Raw genomic sequence first — 20,009 nt, forward strand, 5'->3', positions numbered from 1 at the left:
CTTTGTTGCCCTTCTCTAGGAACAGGCAGAATCCCACTGAAGATCACCTGAGCCTCCATTTCCTTAAGTGTCTTCCCCAGTCTGGCATAGTCTCCCTTGATACATTACAGCAAGAATCTAGCCGTATCATTCGTTCCCACATGAAGGACAATCAATGGATTCTTTCCTGCTCCTGTTAGGATCCTTTTCAGCCTCAGGTCCACATCCTATATCTTAGCACCCGGCAGACAGCACATCCTTCTGTTCTCTGGATCAGCTCTAGTTACAGGCCTGTCTATTCTTCTCAGTAAGGAGTCCCCAATCACGTAGACCTGCCTTTTCCTGGTGACAGTGTGATTCTCCGGTCTATCCCCTGCTCCCATTGGCTGCAAGTCCTCTCGATTCCTATTCATCTTTGCAACCCTCTGCAACCCATCCTGTATCCTCCTGGGGCTCATATTTGGTGTTGTCTCCATTGACTCTTCCCTTCTTCCTGTAGGACTACCTGCTCTTCTTTTCTTCCTTGCTCTCTCATCTTCCACGACCACTTGCTGTGCCCCTTCTTCATTTTCCAACTCTGCAAACCTGTTCCTGAGCTCTATTTCTCCTTCACTGGCCCGTTTTTTCCTCTGCCTGGTTTCCTTAGTCACATGCTTCCAACGTCCACTTTCCTCACCCAGCAGTCTCCCCTCAGAATTCTTTGGTGCTGCTTCCACCTGCAAGTCTGAGCTTATCCCTTCAGCCTCCTTATATCTTTGCTCCATCATCTGCTCGGACCCCCTTCTACGCTCTACCAGAGTTTCCACCTGCATCTCCAGTCCTCGGATCTTTTCTTCCATCAGCTCAGTCAGGCGGCACTTCATGCAAACAAAACTCTTTTCAGGTACCCCCTCCAGGATCATGTACATGCCGCAGCTCCCACATCCAGTCATCCTCATTGTGTCTTTCACTGCTGCCTCTGTATCGGTCATAGCCTTCCCACCTAAAACTTGTTAGTCCAGGAAACACAAACCAAAACAAACCCCCAACAGGCACCAGAATACCACCCACTCCCTTCACTAGCCTGTGAGTTCCTCTACTTATGTCTCCAAGTCTCCCCCGCAACCTCCCCCTGTAAACTCCCACTGAAACGCCCGTTTACAGCTCTGTTTGCTGGCTCCTGTGCCGCTGCAGCTGTCAATGCCGCTGACTGACTGGCTGGCTACCTTTATAGGACCCATAAGCAGGGAAGCCCCACCCACTAAGCAGGGCTCAGCTTCTCTCCCAGCACACTGCCCCTACCAGCCTCCACACACACAAACTACAAAATATAATCCACAAGATACTAGAACCTATGACTGATGTGATGAAAGTGATCATCCTAGAGGATCTCCCAGTCGACTGCGATCTCTGGCAGCAGCACAGTGTGGCTGCTTAAGGCAATGCCACCCCGAGACCACTCCCAGAAGTGGTCAATGCAGCCCTGCGGCCGGGGAGGCAGGGATCTACCTCCATGCATGCTGCTCCTGCCTGCAAGTTTGCAGAGAGGGGCAGTGCGTGGAGTCACATGCCTCCTGCCCTCCCCACCCCAGGGGCTGCAGGGGCACATTGGCCCTTCCAGGAGAAATATGGAGGTGGGGTAAGCAGGGAGTCTGCCTTAGCATCGCTGCACCCACCACCGACCACGAGCCATTGGAGGTAAGTGCTGCCCAGCAGGAGGCCGCACCCAAACACCCATCCCTGAGCTCCTTCCCGGAGCCAGCACTCCATATCCCCTTCTGCACCCCAATCTCCACCCTGAGCCCCCTTCCAGAGCCAGCACCCCATATACCCTCCTGCACCAGGCTCATACCAGAGCCCCCTCTCACACAGTAAATCCCTCAGCTCCAGCCGAGAGACAGCAGACCCTCCCAAACAACAACCCCCTGCTCCAGCCTGGGGAAAGTGACTGAGAGGGGGGGATAGCAAACAACAGAGCGGGGGCGGATGGAGTGAGCAGAGCAGGGCTTTGGGGAAGAGACAGGGTAGATCCTTAGTTGCCCTTAGATTCAAAAAGTGATCTTGGACGTAAAAAGGTTGGAGACTACTGCTATAAGGAAAGCTGGAATCCCATAATATTCATCACTAGCTAGATAAATTAAAATTGAAAATAAGGTTCAATTTTTTAATAGAACTGGACATGGGCAGCGGGTGGAGCCCCCCTTTGGGGAAGCTAGCCCCTGGCTCTGCCCCTTCCGCCCACACCCTCCCCATGGCCAGAGCCCCGAGACCCCCTGCTCCCCCCCATGGCCAGAGCTACAACCCCCCCCGCACCCATCCAGAGTACCCCGACCCCCCCAGCCGTGGGAGCCCTGGGCTGGCCGAAGTTCTGAGCACTCCCCACCTTGCCGGAGAAGCCTCGAGGAGCCCTGGGCTGGCTAAAGCCGCGCTGTGCCTCCCCTCCCCAGACCCAACCTACGTAGAGGAAAAGTGTCTGTTAAGATGCTTTTGATATGCCCCAGACAACTTCCAGGGTGGCTGAGGAGGCGGTATATGCCTCCTCAGCCGTTCTGGAACCTGTGTGGGGCATAATAAAACAAAAACTTCACCGCCAAACCCCGCAACGGGAGGCTGGGGGTGTCTGGCCGCCACAGCAGAGCCTCTCCTGGCCTATTAAACCCACTGACCATGGAACTGGACCAACCCAAGAAGATATGTAGTGGATTGTCCATTGCTTTAAATCACCACGTATATCTTTCTAAGAGAGATGATTTAATTCAATCACAAGTTATTAGGCCTGATGCCGGAATTAATGGGTGAAATTCTATAGGCTTTGATATCCGCAAGGTCTGACTAGATGAGCACAATGGTCTCCTTCTTTTGCAATCTATGACTACGCTTCCATACCCTGTTAATGAATCTCAGCACATCAATGAGATGGTATAACCATAGCACACAAACTTTTAGGCTGAATGTATTCTCTCCATACATATTATGCACTTCATTTAATGCTCAGTGCTTGCCTTTAATTCATACTAGCAAGCCTTGTAAATTCTGCCGCACAGTGTATGTGTATAGACATATATAGTTGCAGATACAGGCGCGCACACAGAGAATTTAAAGGATACATGATATGAACCACTGGGCCTTTTGTTTGTAAAATGGCTTGAAGTTTCCGCATAGTGTGTATATTATACAATTACCAAGTACCCATCCGTCACAAGGTTCTGGTCCACCTTCCACTTTCACTAGCTTCCTTCTGCTTCTTAATCTCATTCCGACCCCACTTTATGAGAGCATATCTAAGATGCACATCACCTGGGTATTCAAACTACTTCCAATATGCCACCCCATAACATCTCAGGGAAAGGCATTTGGTAATGCTAGTTTGTTTCCAATTTTCAGCATTAAAATAAGTTCTGCTATTTCTATTTATTTTTCAATATGCTGTTATTTAGGCAACAGAAGATAACCAAGGGAGCAGACTTTATCTGAATCCTAAAACAAGCTTGGCTGAGAGTCCAGTCGCTCAATCACACAGCAGAAGGATGGTGATTAATTCCATGTTGGTCAAATTTATTAGACAAGCATTGAGAATTACTTTCCATACCTTATTGCATTTCTCCACTGTTTCAAATTCCAGACTTTTTAGCTTTTTATTTTTTTTCTCAATCTCCTTTTCTTCTGTTGCTCTTAAAAGTCCTGCTTTCTCAAAAATCTCCTTCAACAATTTTTTGTATCCCTAGAAAAACAAGGACATTACATAAAGCCATTCTATTTCTGTTTGTAATTTGCATTGGCTATTTATTTTACAAGGTTTTGTGATTACCAATAAACTGTAGCTAGATGCAGAACACTAATAGTTTTTGCCAATAGTAAGATAAAAATGTCTATCCTAAAAAGAGCTGGAACTATAGAAAATGGACCAGTACTACAGTAATTTGAAAGTGATAGTCCTTTAACAAGAAATCAGAATGGATCAGCAAACCTGTTCAGTTATTAGCTCATCATAAAGAGACTGCTCTGCTTCATCCCACTTCCTTCGTAGGGCTTCAGTCAGTGTTGGATAAACTGAAAAATGGAAAGTAAAGCTGTCATAAATACTAACAGCTATACTTTCCTTAATTAACTACTTGAATGCAACCCTAATGCTGCTATGTGTGTGTTTTAACAGCTTAATGCTTCACTTCAACATGCATCACTGAGACCATAAACTGCTATATTCACTTGCCTGGACTTGTTCCTCAATCCTATTTAAATCAATAGGAATTTTCTCAATCACTTCAAATGGGAACAGGAGCAGGCTCTAGAGGTCTAATGCTCCAAGACAGCAGCAGTGATCAAAGGTCTCTTCTTCCAGCTCCAGCTGTCCAGAAGGATGCACCCTTCACTGCTGAATGAGATCCTGATTGCACCCTCCTCACTTATAGACTACTGAAACACATCCTATCTAAGAATGACCACTAAGGCCAAATGGAGGCATATTCCAAGGGGTAGCTGGAGTGCACAGCATATGGTGGCAGATGAATCCAATTCAAGGTGCTGGACATCAGTTACAAAACCCCAAAAGGGCTGGCACCTGACTATTTCTGTAAACCCCTCTTAGGGCTGAGCCTCACTCTTACTACCTTTAGGGAATATTTCATTAAATATCTCTTCATGCAGACATTTTTCCAAACTGTTGAATGCACCCACTGACTTGTCTAACTGGAGACTGGGATGGAAGTGGTGAGAATGAGAGAACTACGCTCTTGTACACGAATAAATTTACAAGGTGTTGTTTGTAGATTAAGTAGGCTGAACTTATTGCAATGCTCTTTGTATTCCTCCATTCCCTCTTCCACAAGCTCTCTGTATGCCCACCGTCCCATCTCCTTCTTTTTCCAGGAATTTCCTGCAATTCACCCGTATCTCTTCTTTGCAAGGGTCTGTGTGCCCCTCACTTCCCTCCCCTCCCATACCAGGTCCCTCACTCCGTCCCCATACCAGCAGCTCAGCACGCAACCTATTATCCTCTTTCCCCCATACTCCATTCCTCATACCAGGGTCCTCCAATCAACCCCCCACCAGTTCTGTGTGCCCCTCATACCAAATCCCCCATGCCAGGGGCTGTGTCTGCTCCAGTTCTCTGAAGGTCCTTCATTCTGGCCCCCAAGCCAGGGGCTGTGTGCACGCTTATTCCCCACCTTCCCTGGGTCCCTCAATCTTCCCCCAGCATAGGCTCTGTGCTCCCCAATCCTCTCTCCCCCATATCAGATCCCCCAATCTCCATCCCTCCAACCAGAGGTTCAATGTGCTCCTTTCTTCCCTCCCTCCATATGAGGGTCCCCAATTTTCCCCTAACATTCCAGCAGCTGTGTGAACTTCTCTCTGCTCTCCCCAGGCCTCTCCATTTCCCTTTCCCCCTACCACCATTATTTTCTGTCCAGAAGAGAAGTCATTCAGCACATCAATGTGTTACACTATTGGGAGGATAAGCTGACATGAGCATAGGTATTGTTGTGCTGGAAAGTGTGATCTACAGATAACTGTAGATATGCTAGAGGCTGTGGCTAAAGAGCTGTCAGGGGCTCTTTTGGAATTTTGGAACTAACTGGATGGAGTTTTCAAAAGTTATCCCATTACAAACAGAGAAATGCCACTGAGGTGACTGTAGGGACTTTGCAAGCTCAGATAAGAGTGCCAAATTATTATAGTGATGGGTACTTTAGAAATGCTTGTAATAAACAATGTTACATTTACTTCTCATTGACTTAATGATACAAACTAACAAACCAGAAATCTAAACTTCAAGGCTTGGGTGAAATGTCACCTGCCTCTCACACATGCACAGACCTTTTTATCCCACTTACCTAAAAGAGAATGAGGATGGCAAACAAGAGGAGTCTCAAACGTTAGAGAGTAAACACAAGTACTCGGCTCAGACACATGAGCCAACTTATTATTTTTTCCACAAATAAGAAGAACCTGACGAGCAGAAAAAGAAGCATGAGAAGAAATAGGTTAAACACACAATACAGTCACTAGTTTCATGCTGAACAGAACCAACATACATCACCAACTTCCCATTTTACCATGAGTATAGCTGCATTCCAGCAAGTCCTGCAGTCAGCTCTCAGTGCTGCCATCATTATACCCAATGCAGAAGAAAGAGGTCACAGCCACTAGTTGTCTTTTTCACATTACGTTATTTTAAAGCATGGAACAAGCTTGTTCCTTTCCCAATGGGAAGTGGTTCCTCCACCTTCACCCCACCTAAGTCACCACAACTTCCAACAGAGAGACACTAAATTAGATGCCCTTCAGAGCCTGTCAGCATCACTCAGCAGGTGCATTTAATACTGAGTGATGCATGTTCCCACCTCTGAAGGACTACCAGCCTTTGAACAGTGAAAAATTGCATCCAGGTCTCCTAAATAGCAGTACAAAGTAAAAAGCACTAAACACCAGGCTCTTATGTCCTTTAATTTTTCCAGAGAATATTGATCTACCCTACACTGTAGATACTTATTATGATCTTTACATTTTCAGCTTTAATGTTTCATGACCTTTTACAAGCAAAACCCAAGGAGGATTCAAATTCTTAGTATTAGAAATCATGCAATACTAGATGGCCAAATATATCTTCAATGTGCCCAGAGGAAGAAAAGATGCTCTTATGGCATGCATAATAGGTTCCCTTCTCCACCCCTTGAATCAACACAAATAGGCTGAATGCTTCCCAGTTTATAAGCACCATTTTTTTTAATTCAGTGAGTTCGCTTCACCAGTACAGCCTCATGAAGCAATATATAGCTGAAACCTCCCCTTAGCCCACTATCCAGGGCAGGAAAGAGAGATCTTCTCATCCTGAGATCCTGCCTCCCCTAGTCCTTACCAGCCATTCCCCTTGCACTTCCTTCTTGTCCTCTTAACTTCCCAGCTGACAGGTTGGTTGCTCTCACTAGCTTGTCAGCTTCCTGCCTAATTAAACCACTGAGCACCCCCCTCCACTTAAATCCGCTCTGGGGGGGGAATAGGTAGCACCTTAGTGACAGAGTACTGGGCCAGTTCTAGGCTTCCAGCACTCTGTCACAGTAAGACAGTGCAATGAAACTCAGAAATCTTGGTTCTATTGCTGGCTCTCCAACAGGATTCTTCTGTCATCTTGGCCAAGTCACTTCACTACCCGCCTCTCTTTCCCATTGATTAACCTATCTATCTTAGGATTTTACATAGCCGCCCATCACTGTAGTATCTAAGTGCTTCCACATAAAACCAATAGCAATAGGTATTGTCTTATATCACAGAGGAATGTGAGACAATTTTGTAAAGCTCCTTAACCTCTAGAAAGGACCTAGAAAAGTGCAAACATTATTTTAACCAGGGGAGAAGAGAGGTCTAAGGCAGGAGTTGTCAGAGTTTTACATAGTATGGACCACATATTTTCAGAGTCTTTTGGACACCTCCTTCCCATTCACAATCATGTAACATCCCTTTTCAGCAACAGCAACTGCTCACATGTAAGAGTCATGTACTTTAACTTTTTAATAGTTTTGTCTTTTTGACAAAAAGCTAATTATATTGTCTCTATTTGCTCTTCATTTCACCTCCCACCCCTTCTGCTCACATCTGTTTTGCTCCTCTCTCACCTGCACATGCTTCTTGTGACCTGGCCCTCTACTTTTCCCATACAAGTTTCTCTGCCACTTGGTTTCCTTTCAACTAACTAAACTAAACTACCAAGTTCTCTCTCCCTGGATCCCTAGACATGTGTCATCCAGTAGAGGCTGGCAACTCCAGTCCCACGAGTAATTCTTATTTCTCTTCCTCTTATTCAGCAGTGGCCCATAGCAGAAGTTACAGAGCATTTGTCCCTAGTGGTAATGGTCATACCAGAACATCCTATTTTGCATAAACAAAAAGAAAAGAGTTAAAGTCTCCAAACTGGTGTGAGTGAAAACAACATCAGCAGCATTTTATCCTGGTTTTACCCTCCACTCCTAACTGTTGTCCCATATCTCATCTTGCATTTTTCTACTTCATGTCCTAAGCCATGAACTCTTTGGGCAGGAAAAGATCTCAATTTGTAAAGCCCCATTTAAGTTTTCAAGTCCTATGGTATATTAAAGGCTTTAATAGTTTAAACTGGTACAAACATGCCATCTGTATTAACTGCATCAGGATGATTAATTATTGTACCTTTGTCTCTCTGGTTTTGGTTTCACATGAATCCCCTTCTCTCATCCACATGCCAACAAATGTGTTGTTGTAAATTTCCCATTCATGCCAAATACTGGAAAAAGAGAACAGCTCAAAAGACTTGTTTTATAATTTTGGAGAAAAAAGTTAAAAACCTGGTAAGAAAAACAAATACTCTAACACTGTATTAAAATTCACTTTATCAATTTCAATTTTTTGAAGGTCCTTTAATATTTCCTTTTCTTAGGGCCCAGATCTGCCCCATCAAAGATCAATTACCTCATAACCACAGTGGAGTTCTTTAATTACTTATAGAGTCTCCATCACCGTAGTTTCTGGGCACTATGGTTATTCTGACATGTCTCAAAACCATTTCCACGCTTTCTTAACCAAAGAAAACTGAAAAAGGGTTTGATTTTGTCATCAATAATTTCTCTGAAAGAGGCATTACCAAACTCTAATCTTCTCAACTGCTCAGAATACAGAGTAAGCCCAATCAAAGTATGTCATCAGGTGGGTGAAACAAGAACACAAACTGAAAAATGTGCTCACTCTTCAAAACTTGTCATGAAGAGAAGCATTTATTGACAATATATTTCTGGAAAGTGACCTATTCCAATTTAAAATGAAATATTCCCAGTTAGACCACAAAACTCATAATAGTCACAAGAGCGGCACTGTGGTCTCAGAATCAACCCAGGTTGGAGGCAAGGATAGAAGCCTGACTCAGAGGATAGCTTTAGGGATTGTCTACCCAAGGTTTTCTCACATTGACTTTTTTTTTTTTTTTAAACACTTAAAATGCCCTGGGTCCATACACACAATTGGTCTTTCAAATGAAGTGCCAACTATTGCCAAGTGGATTATCCATTTTGAAAGTTCATTTCAGAATGAATTAGTGCAGAAAAGGGTTTTTGTGGCTGCATCTGTATTTTGCACTGACTTGGCAGTCCTCCAGCTGCTCTCCCACACTGCATTGCATCACACCACATCAGGACCAAGCTGCCTGTTTACCCACGTTCACTTTATCACTCTGGGAGGTCATTTAAGCTGGATATGACCTCCTCATTTAAATGCTGCTGCATAGCCACAATCACCCCCTTTGCGATTGCAAACTCCTGGAGCCCCATACATCAGTATTATAACACTGTTATTATTGCACCCATGCTTTGTGCATCTGCATGAAACCATGCAGAGATCATGGAGTTCCCTGTCAACTGGACAGAGAAGAGGAGCAGGACTGCCTTTACAACAGCCACTGTAAGGTCATTAGAAAAGTCATTTCACCTCTGTTGTTCTGTTTCCCACCTGTAAAATGGGGATAATACTTACTGCTTCACAGACGTGACCTGACAAATAACATTTGTATAGCTCTTTGAAAATATAAAAACACAGTAAAAGGAGGGCAACCCATAAACCTCAGCCTGTCCCATTCACTCCCTTCCCTTAGTTTACTGAAAAAGACATGGAAATCGAACCATACAAAAATTGTGGGGCTAACACACCAACACTTTACTTCAATATTTAATCACGTTGCTTTTTGTAGCTTTTCTTGTGTGTGTGTGTGTATGGTGTCTATTTACACTAAGCCAGTGGTCCTCAACCTTTTTTGTCTGGCGGGCGCCAGACGAAGGACCGTGGTGGGGGTCGAGCATCCACCGAAATGCCGCCGAAATTCAGTGGCATTTCAGCGGCAACGCCTCTGGATGACACTGCTTCTCGGTGGCAAGTAGCGTCATCCAGAGGCGTCACCACCGAATTTCGGCAGCATTTCGGCAGATGCTCGACCGCTGGCCAGGACATGGGGGCATTTAGATGCCCCCGTGGGCGCCATGGCGCCTGCGGGCACCACATTGGGGACCCCTGCACTAAGCTCTCTGAGGCAGGAACTTTATCATAGAATCATAGAAGATTAGAGTTGGAAGGGACCTCAGGAGGTCATCTAGTCCAACCTCCTGCCCAAAGCAGCACCAAACATATATGCTCTGTAAGGTGCCTATCAAACTACTGGAGGTCACAAATGCAGAAAAGTAAAATATTATTGTTACATGATAATGCAAGGTCTTGCCTTTTAGGATGCGGCACCCAATTCAGGGTGCACTGCGATCTCCAAGACACAGATTCTCTGTATCCTGGAGTTTGAAGGCATTTTGCAGAACAACCAGAGGGAATTAGATACTAAATTTTTGGAATGATCTAATTTGAGTAGAAAGAATAATCACACACTTTAAAAATACCCAATAACTTTCATACTCAAATATGTAAAATCCTCATTTTTGGTTCTCAGTCCAAGAAATCCTTTAAAACATCAAGTTAGTCCATCCATTATCTTTCATGATGTACAAACATTTTAAAGTGAAACTGAAACAAGCACACATCTGTCCTCTTGGAACATCAGTTTTCATTTTTGCTTAACTGAAACAAAAGTGCTTGATTGCGGAAAGAACCAGGCTTTGCTAATCCCTGAAAAAAAAAAAAAAACTCAAACATTTCTAAAGCACCTATCCCTACAGCATCTAAGCAACAAACAACAAATAAAGATAGCACTGACTACAGCATTCGTAAAAAGAGGCTCCTTTCTGATGTGCGGGAAACAGGCCTTTTTGAAAACACAGGTCTTGAACTTAGACCTGAATCATAGATTAGGGTTCAAAGAGACCTCAGGAGGTCATCTAGTCCAACCCCTCTGTAGTCAAGCTCGGGTTCATTTTGATGATTTCTGGCCAAGAGTCCCATAGCTAGAGTCCCTGCAACATAGGATGTTTTGCCCCGTGAACCCAAGAATCTGATCCTGGACTAAAATGGTCCTTTAAAAGTATTTCTGAAAAGGATAAATACCCTTGTTCAGTAATTCAGTGCAGTGTCTCTGCATCCTGAACAGTTTCTCAGGTCAGGACTTTTCTCCAACAATTCTGTTACTCTCCCAGTTTCCAGACAAATCTAATTATTCAGTGGTTCTGGGTCTTCACAGCTTAAAGACCTATCTCCAGCACGGGCTCCCTACTGCTGTCTAGGAATCCACTGCAGCTCAGCTAGCTTGTAAGATTCTCTCTGATACTGACAAGAGTGACTACAAACTAGTCTCTGCCACTATCTGGTCTTAAGGCCCACTATATTTCTGGGTGTAACCTCCTCCTCTCAGACTTTGTGACCATCCTACTTGCAGGGAAGACCAGCTCTTCACTCACTTTCTACCCATCTGCACACAGGAAATATTTACAGAGGCAGGCACCTTTAAAGCAGTCTTTGTTTTTAAATTAAATATATGCTAGCTCCTCTACCTGGATCTAGGCACTGACTATACAGGCTGAATGGGCTTTTATTTAATATGTTTAAAATCACTTCTAGGCCCAGACCAAGATGGAGTTTCATTTCAAGAGATCACACTTGAGAGCTATATGCAACTCAAAACTGAGATTTAAGGAGAAAGTGCCCATGGAAACTTTGTCTAATGTAAATTGTGATTGTATACTTATTTTGTGTTTCTTGCAGGAAATGCATGTCATGTGCAGTTGACAATGGCTTCCAGTTTCTTTTGGGTTAAGTGTAAGACGTTAATTTTGAACTATAAAGCCCTTAATGGTCTGGGACCTGACTACCTCAAACTGTATGTCTTTTTGTGTTATTCCACTGGAACTACAATTAGCTAAGCCATTCAACATCAAAAAAGGTGGTTTAAATGGAAGAAGGCTGGAGGTATGGTATCTTCAGAAACTGGAATTTATTGCCTTGTTGGTCCAACTTAGCCCAAATTTGTTGACCTCGTTGAGATAGATATGTATTACATTATATACTAATGTTAAATATGTAAAAAGTGTGACTAGAAAGGAGTAGTTAAATGATTGGATGTGTGCCTGCCTTTTTAGCCTTGCTGTAAATTGTTATAGCAATTTCTGTAACTAACTCAAGGACAGAAACACCAATTATCTGAGGCCTAGAGAAACAAGACAGAAAGTCAGTACCAGAGAGTAATAAGGACTTTGGGAAACAGTATTGTTTTACCACTAACCCTTTCATCCCTTGGAATTTTGATTGTGCCTGTGTAAATCTTGTAGTCATGTTCTTTAGCAATGTAAAGGGGGAGAGAAAACAGAACAACATGTAAATCAAACGTATTAAGCTGGAATGTAAGAACGCTGAAATGTGAGTATGCTAAGTGAGTGTCTGTGACAGGTAAATAATCGATCAGGAAATAGTACCAGCCAAACTCAAAGAAGATTCACACCTATCTGTTGGCTGAAGATAACGCAGGAAACCGGATGACCCCTGGAGGGCAAGCCAGAATCTGCCCAAGGCGCATTAAGAAAAAATAAAAAATAACATGCGTAACACTTGCCCGTCATGAATGTACCATCCGCCGGTCAAGCTGATTGATGGTTATCTCAATCATGACAGAGCAATTCTCATAAACTTACATTAAACCAAAGACCGAAAAAATAGAGCCAGGGGACTGTGATCTTTGAGTCTGGTTCTGAGACCACCCTCCAGGAGCATCAGATGCGCATCTGACAATGGCTCGGCTCCAACCTCGTGTCCAGGGCACCTGACTAGTGACTTGGCATGAGCAACTGAAGGTTGGTAACTATAACTGATCACTGCAGAACTTGCGTGAATGTTTGTGTGAGTAAATAATTCTAACAGTTGTCAGTACTGTTCTGTTGTATTTGCAATAAACGTGGAGATTTGCCTTATCCCTCTTATAAGATCCTGCTGCTCAGGGCCGGCTTTAGGAAGTGTGGGGCCCAATTCGAACATTTTCAGCGGGGCCCTGGCAGGGATGACTTAAAAAAAAAAAAGTGGGAGAAAAAGCTTCATTTCTTTCATGTATTATTTATTTTCCATAACTATATGAATAATAAAATTATATACATTGCATCATATATGCTTTTGATTGGCTATTAATGACTGCCGTTTCACATGTGTGGGTCCCCGCCATCCCTGTGGGTGTGCACATGTGTTGGTCCCAGCTGCTCCCTGCCCCTCTCATTGAAGCAGGTGTGCAGGTACTGCCCTGGAAACTGCAGGGCAGCAGTGGACATGGGGCTGGCTGGAGGCAGGGCAGGGCTGACTGGAGGTAGGTCTGGCTGCAGGCAGGGCAAGGGTGTGGGGCTGGTTGGAGACGGGGCGTGGGGCGGGCTGGCTCAGGCGGGGCCGCAGTGGGTGCAGCAGGGTTTGCAGGGCTGGAGACAGAGAAGTGCGGACTGGCTGCAGCCAGTGCAGCAGGGGTTGACTGGAGACAGGGCAGGGCGTGCAGGCTGGGCAGGGTGTGCAGAGCTGGGTGCGGCAGCAGTGTGTGTGGGGCTGGCTGGCTTTGGCAGGCTGCAGCCGGTGTTGTGGAGGGGTTGGCTGGAGACAGGACAGGGGTTTGGCAGGGCTGGCTGTGGGCATGGGGGTGGAGAGCTGGCTGCAGGCAGGGGGGCCGGACTGGTGTGGCAGGTCAGGGGTGCAGCAGAGCAGTTGGAACCCCAGCCCTTAAGTAGCCCCCAAATCCCTTCTACCCAGCCCGGACCTTTTAAATAGCCGCGGGAGCGCTGGGGAATGCATGGGGGAGGCGGGCTCCGGCGGCTATTTAAAGGACCGGGGTGGCAGAGGCAGCTGGAGCCCCGGGCCCTTTAAATAGCCCCCGGAGCCCCTCACTGCCCCAGGGCTCTGGGGGCTATTTAAAGGGCCCAGAGCTCCAGCCAGGGTCACGGGGCTTGCCGCGCTCTGGCTGGAGCTCCAGATGGAAAGCGGGCTTCCAGCGCTCCAGCCGGAGCACTGGGCTTGCCACACTCCTGCTGGAGCGCAGCAAGCCCACGACCCCGCCTCCCGGCCGGAGTGCGGCAAAGCCCCGCCACCCCGCTCTCCCGGCTGGAGCCCCGGCCGGGACGCGGCAAAGCCCCGCTGCCCCGCTCTCCTGGCTGGAGCCCGGCCGGAGCGCGCGCAAAAGCCCTGCTGCCCCGTCTCCTGGCTGGAGCCCCGGCCGGAGCACAGCAAAGCCCCGCTGCCTCAGCTGGAGCTCTAGCTGGGAGAGCGGGGCCGCGCCGCACTTCGCTCAAAGGAGCAGGACCATGGAAGACCCCGGAGCAACACAGCCGGGGACCGGGGTAAGTGAAAAAAAAAAAAAATTAAAAAGGTGCCCTCTTAAGCAATTGGGGCTCCGATTCCTTGGAATCGGCCGAATCGGCCTAAAGCTGGCCCTGCTGCTGGTATTTATTTTATTAGTGTAACAACCTTTAGGACACATTAAAAGTCCTATCAGCTTTCCCAGGTTTTCCAGGGGTTGTGAGATGGAGAAGATTTTATTTTAGAGGAAAGAAAAATCTTTGTAAAGATATGGACTACACATAATTTTTTTGCTCTTAGAGTGTCCAATAAATAAATCTAATACTTAACTATAATGCCTCCATTTTGTAATTATGTCAGTTCTGCCTTAAGATTTTTTATTTGGTGTTTTAAGGGACATGATCTCATATGTGGGATAATTCCCATTCCTGGCAATCTCAAGCAGTTGATGTAATGCTACACGTGATCCAGAAATTGGGAAAGGATTATTAGAAAGCATACTTACCTTTAGAGACCTCTTTCACATTTTACTCTCAGCATATGTTAAGACCAACTAGGATTTCTAAATTCTGGATTCTCATGGCTTAGCTAACATGCAGTTTTTAAGTTTAAAGCAACAGCCACTAAAATTGTATTTTCATCATTAACTATAAAGTAATGAGAACAGCAGCAACTAGATGACACCTACAGTTGAAAGATGTCAGATTGATCTGTTTTATATATTCTTAAATTAAGTCTCAAGAATAAAATGCTATAGTCAAATAAGAAATTAAATTATTAAAATAAATGGTCAAGGAGCCTAATTTACTAAAAGTCCATGATTTTTTTTTCCATAGACTTAAGGTCAGAAGGGACCATTATGGTCATCTAGTCTGACCTCCTGCACAATGCAGGCCACAGAATCTCATCCACCCACTCCTGTAACAAACCCCTAACCTATGTCTGAGTTACTGAAGTCATCAAATCATGGTTTAAAGACCTCAAGGTGCAGAAAATCCTCCAGCAAGTGAAAGTGACCCGTGCCCCATGCTGCCATTAGAAGAGGTTTAACAAGATACATTTTGCAGCACTTTCACACAAATTGTGCCTTCAGTTACACTCTTACAGCCTCTACATCAGCTTCTACAGGGTAGTGGCACTGGTGTAATTGAAAACAGTTTAGGGAACAGTGTTTGGACTAAATGCCAAGATTAGTTTATTTTCAAGGTAATGTAACTATAGCTAATTTAAAAAGTGCTGATTTCAAGAGTTCTACAAACAACGCAACTCACAAACTGAAATAAAAAGAAGAGTCTGGATTTTCTCACCCTAAAATCCCACTGTAGGCATTCCACCGAAAGGTCTGCTCATGCTGAGTGACATTATTGAAAGGACAGAACTCATATTTATACCTAAAAAAACAAAATATGTCAGATTTTAAAAAATAAAATGAAGGCCTATATCACCGCCAATCCTAAAAATACAGTCAGGCACCTAAACCAGTTACTCACGTAGATTCCACAAAACTGAAACACTTGCCAGCAAGCCTAAAGAGATGTGCAGGACCTGAAAATAAAATGAAATGGCTTGCAAAGGGGATAATGGGTTGGTTAAATTTAAAAAGAGTTATCAGGATAATACAATTGTATGTGTACATGTTGCAGATTTAACATTCTACAGAGCATAAGACAATCAGCATCCAAGGAACCTAAACTAAGGTACTTATTTTGTCTTTCTTACCATAGAATCTTCATGCCTCAATCTTTAATGTATTTATCCTTCAAACACCCTGTGAGGTAGGGAAGTACTGTTATCCCCATTTTAGAGACTGGGAATTGAGGCACAGAGAGAATCACACAGGAAAATTATTTTGACTAGGTTAGGTGCTATATAAGTGATAAGTACTAACTGGTAGCATCTGGGATGCCAATAATTATCTGTGAAATTCAGAGAAGAAATTATTCTTCCATAAGGCTAAGAAACATTTTCATGATTGGATTAAAGAACATGGACTAATCATGTAGATATTATATTGTGGCAAGTGTTTCTGCCAAAGTCTATCTTACTATTAGACAACTGCAATAAAAAATTACATACTCACACACACAGATTCTTTTAGAGATTATAATCACAAAAATGGTATTAACTACACATATAATAACTGACATTTGCACGCACCTGAGATTGGGGAAGGTGCCATCTTTGGAAGGAGCCTGTTTGTCTGAGGTAGGAAAGGGTTGTTCAATCTTTTAAAAAAGAAAAAAATACTAATTTAAAATGATTTAGACTGATTTAAAATGATTGTTTTCCATTTGCACTGAGATTAAATTAGAATATTTTTATCTAGGTATTTAATATGTCCCCCAGCACCCTAGTATCTGAGCATCTAAACAACAGCCAAAACCATCAAACGTGGATCCTAAATCCATATTTATATACCTGAATAATAGTAGTCTGATTTTCAAAGGTCCTGAGGACGTACAGTTTTCATTTTCTTCAATGAGAGCCACATGTTTGATCACATGAACCCCTGGTAGGGTCATGGTTACTTATTGTAACTGTGGTTCTTCTTCAAGCAGATGCAGCCATGCATTCCACTTAGGTGACTCACAAATAGTATGCACCCCAGGAGGCATGGCTCAGAGTCTACCTAAACAAGGATTGCAGGACCACCTTACCAAAACTTGCATCTACTCTGGATGATAGGTAATGGCATAATGGTTCATAAATGTATGGATCGACAACCACATAGCAGCCCTGCAAATGTCCAATATTGAGATGTGACGGAGGAACGCTATTGACATTGTTTGATCTCTTGTACAATAAACTCGCACCGAGGCAGTATAGCCGAAGCTATTTCATATACAGTCTTGATACAGCATGTTATCCACTTAGAGACCATCTGTGAAGAGACCAGTAGCCCTTTCATGTGATCTACATATGACACAAGCAGATGAGGCAAGCATGACACGGTTTAATCCTGTCCCAATAAAAGGCTAGACATCATCTGACATCTAACCTATGGAGATGCTGCTTCTCCAGAGGTCAATGTGGCTTAGGAAATAACACCAAAATATGTATCACCTGGTTCAAATGAAACAGAAACTTTAGACAAAAATTTGGGGTGTGGTCATAAAGTAACTTTTTTCTTGTAGAATTGTGTATAAAGGGGCTCTGACATCAGAGCCTGGAACTCACAGACTCTCTTTGTTAGTCTCTAAGGTGCCACAGGTACTCCTATTGTTTCTCCTTGTAGATTATCACTACCCAGAACGCAGTCTTCTGACAAGCTGAAATGGACAAGATGCCAGGGGCTCAACTGGAGGTCCCATCAAAGTCACTAGGACCATGTTAAGGTCCCACAGAGAAACCAGCTCTAGGATCAGATGATGGGGATGAAGAAGCCCTTTTAATAATCTTACTACCATGGCATTAGAGAAGACTGATCTTCCCTGAATGGGGGTATGACATGCTGACATTGCTGCCAGATGCACTCTCAATGAGCTAAGCATAAGGCCTGACAACTGAAGGTGCAGCAAGTACTCCAAGTTCTCCTGGACAGAAGCCATCATTGGCTGAAGTCTACAGACCAATGACTGCACTGAAAATCGCTTCCAGTTTGCCAAATATGTCACTCTGGTAGAGGGTCTTCTACTATTGAGTAGGACTTGAACAGCCACCAAAAATTGCTCTTCCTCATTCAGCCATGAAGCAGCTGCGCTGTGAGATGTAGGGAGGCGAGAATGGGAAGTAGGGTGTGACTGCAATTCCATATAAGTAGGGCAGGATGGAGAGAGGAAGGGGTACAGGAGGCTGAATTGACAGTACAAGAAGGTCAAGTACTGCCTTGGGCACACCGGGGCAATAAGAATGAGCTTGGCCCAATCCTCCTTCAGCTTGAGGATGACCTGTGGGATGATCAGCGTTGGGTGGTGGGGCAGCATACAGAGAGCTAACTGCCAACTGAGATGGAAAGCGTCAGACAGGGAGTCCAGACAGAGACCCCCTTGAGAACTGAACAGACGACACTTTCTGTATCACTTGTAGCAAACAGATCAATCATCAGAATGCCCCAGATATTAGGAATGGCAATATACAAAAACCTGTAGGAGAACACTTCAACCTCCCTGGCCACACTATAGCAGACCTTAAGGTGGACATCCTGCAGCAAAAAAAAACTCAGCGACCAGACTCAAAGAGAAACTGCTGAGCTTCAGTTCATCTGCAAATTGACACCCATCAGCTCAGGATTAAACAAAGACTTCCCAACTACAAAACCAGTTTCTCCTCCCTTGGTTTTCACACATCAACTGCTAAACAGGGCCTCATCCTCTCTGATTTAACTAACCTCATTACCTCTAGCTTGCTTGCATATGGAAATTTCCACTACATGCATCTGATGAGTGGGTATTCACCCACAAAAGCTCATGCTCAAAACATCTGTTAGTCTATAAGATGCCACAGGATTTTGCTGCTTTTACATCAAGATAATTACTTTAGTGTAAAATCCTTGTGGCTGCAAGGCACTGTAGTTTTAACCTTGATGTAGCTAGTCAAGATATAAACCCCATATGAGAGAGCAGATTTTCAACTTGCTACATTAAGTAGAAACTACCTTTGCCTCATTTCCACTAGGATTTTACACTGAAGAGCCCTCTTGATGTAAAAACACATTTTTTCTTTTTTCTCTTTTTTTTTTTTTTGCAGTGAAAACAAATTTGCTCAGGGTGCAACCCATGGGCCAAGGAGTTTGACAGGAAGATGACAATCATCATTGCCAACTGCATGTCTATGACATAAGTAAATGTGCCCAGCGGCCACAAAGGGATCGCAAATGCTGTCAGTAACAAGAGAAAATTCAACACTGAGAAGTACAGGGCCACGCACCCCAAAGGTGTTCGGCTCCTCCACGATTTTCATCTTACCAGCTGACGTAAAGAGACCTATAAGAAAGGGCAGAGGGCACGGTCAGTGGGTGCAGAGTCGGTGCGGGGAGAGGGCTCACTGGGCCCCTGCGTGTGTTGGGGGAGCACTCCGGTCAGCGGGACAGCGCGCGAGGGAGGGGGGATCGGTCAGCGGCAGGTGGGGGGCAGCGGGGGCGCGGTCAGTGGGCTAGAAGGGGCGCCTATTGCCCGGTTCCGCTCCCAGTTCGTGGGTTCCACTGCCCCCCTTGCGCTCACCGAACCACGCGTTCAGCAGCACGAGCAGCACCAGCTCCCAGGCGCCATGCTCCGGAAGCGGAAACGTACCTCCGCACCAGATTCTTCGGTCCAGCCGGTAACGTCAGCGAGGGCTGAGCGGCGGGCGCCCCGCCAGCCATGGAAGAAAAAGCCGTTTCGCCGCCCGGAGGAGGGACGCGCCCGGCGCGCACCCAAGTCCCTGGAAACCTTCCGGCGGACGCGAGGCGGCGCTGGCAGGTGCCCGGAGCCCGCGGTTTTCGCCCCAGAGGGCGAGGGGCTGGAAACGTGACTAACGTCCGCCCCGCACCCGGGGGGCGGAGAGGCCGCTGCCGCCGCCGCCGCCAACCTCCAGGCGCGCCCCTGTGATGGGGAGAAGGCGACTGCGGAGCCCACCTGCTCCAGCGGGTAGAGGCCGCTGCCTAGCCCATCCTAGCCCCGCCCCGGCTAATCACACAAACCCAAACACCCTTTCCGTGCCCCTTTCCTGCGGCCCCGCCCCACTCACTCATCCCGCCTGCCCTTGCGCCCTCTCCCCCATACCTGTTCATGGGGCTAGTGGCTCTGGGCTGAGGCTGAGCCAGGGGTTGGGGTGCCTGCTCTGGGAGAGAGTTTAGGTGCTGGAGGGGGCTCAGGACTGGGGCAGAGGGTTGGGATGTGTGAGAGTTGGGGGCTCTGGTATTTCAGGCA

The 20,009-nt window shown here is 45.5% G+C and overlaps 1 protein-coding gene across 4 annotated transcripts in view; it reads right to left on the reverse strand.

The window, feature by feature from the left end:
• Positions 1-19,365, reverse strand: part of GNPTG (N-acetylglucosamine-1-phosphate transferase subunit gamma) — a 26,698-nt gene extending 7,333 nt beyond the window's left edge. The window contains exons 1-9 of one of the 4 annotated variants that reach the window (XM_032789476.2): positions 19,323-19,365; positions 19,068-19,085; positions 16,321-16,388; positions 15,654-15,708; positions 15,471-15,554; positions 8,119-8,212; positions 5,790-5,904; positions 3,926-4,008; positions 3,548-3,679 (exon numbers count right to left, since the gene is read on the reverse strand). In XM_032789476.2, the coding sequence (XP_032645367.1) occupies positions 3,548-3,679; positions 3,926-4,008; positions 5,790-5,904; positions 8,119-8,212; positions 15,471-15,554; positions 15,654-15,708; positions 16,321-16,342 (585 nt within the window). In that variant the 5' untranslated portion in view covers positions 16,343-16,388; positions 19,068-19,085; positions 19,323-19,365. Of the gene's footprint in view, positions 1-3,547; positions 3,680-3,925; positions 4,009-5,789; positions 5,905-8,118; positions 8,213-15,470; positions 15,555-15,653; positions 15,709-16,320; positions 16,389-16,581; positions 16,701-19,017; positions 19,086-19,322 lie in introns of those variants that run through there. The other 3 variants (XM_032789475.2, XM_075061301.1, XM_075061300.1) reach the window with 3 other exon arrangements.
• Positions 19,366-20,009: the final 644 nt, after the last annotated feature.

Source organism: Chelonoidis abingdonii, unplaced genomic scaffold (assembly GCF_003597395.2).
Source record: "Chelonoidis abingdonii isolate Lonesome George unplaced genomic scaffold, CheloAbing_2.0 scaffold0003, whole genome shotgun sequence".
Taxonomy (NCBI): Eukaryota; Metazoa; Chordata; order Testudines; family Testudinidae; genus Chelonoidis; species Chelonoidis abingdonii.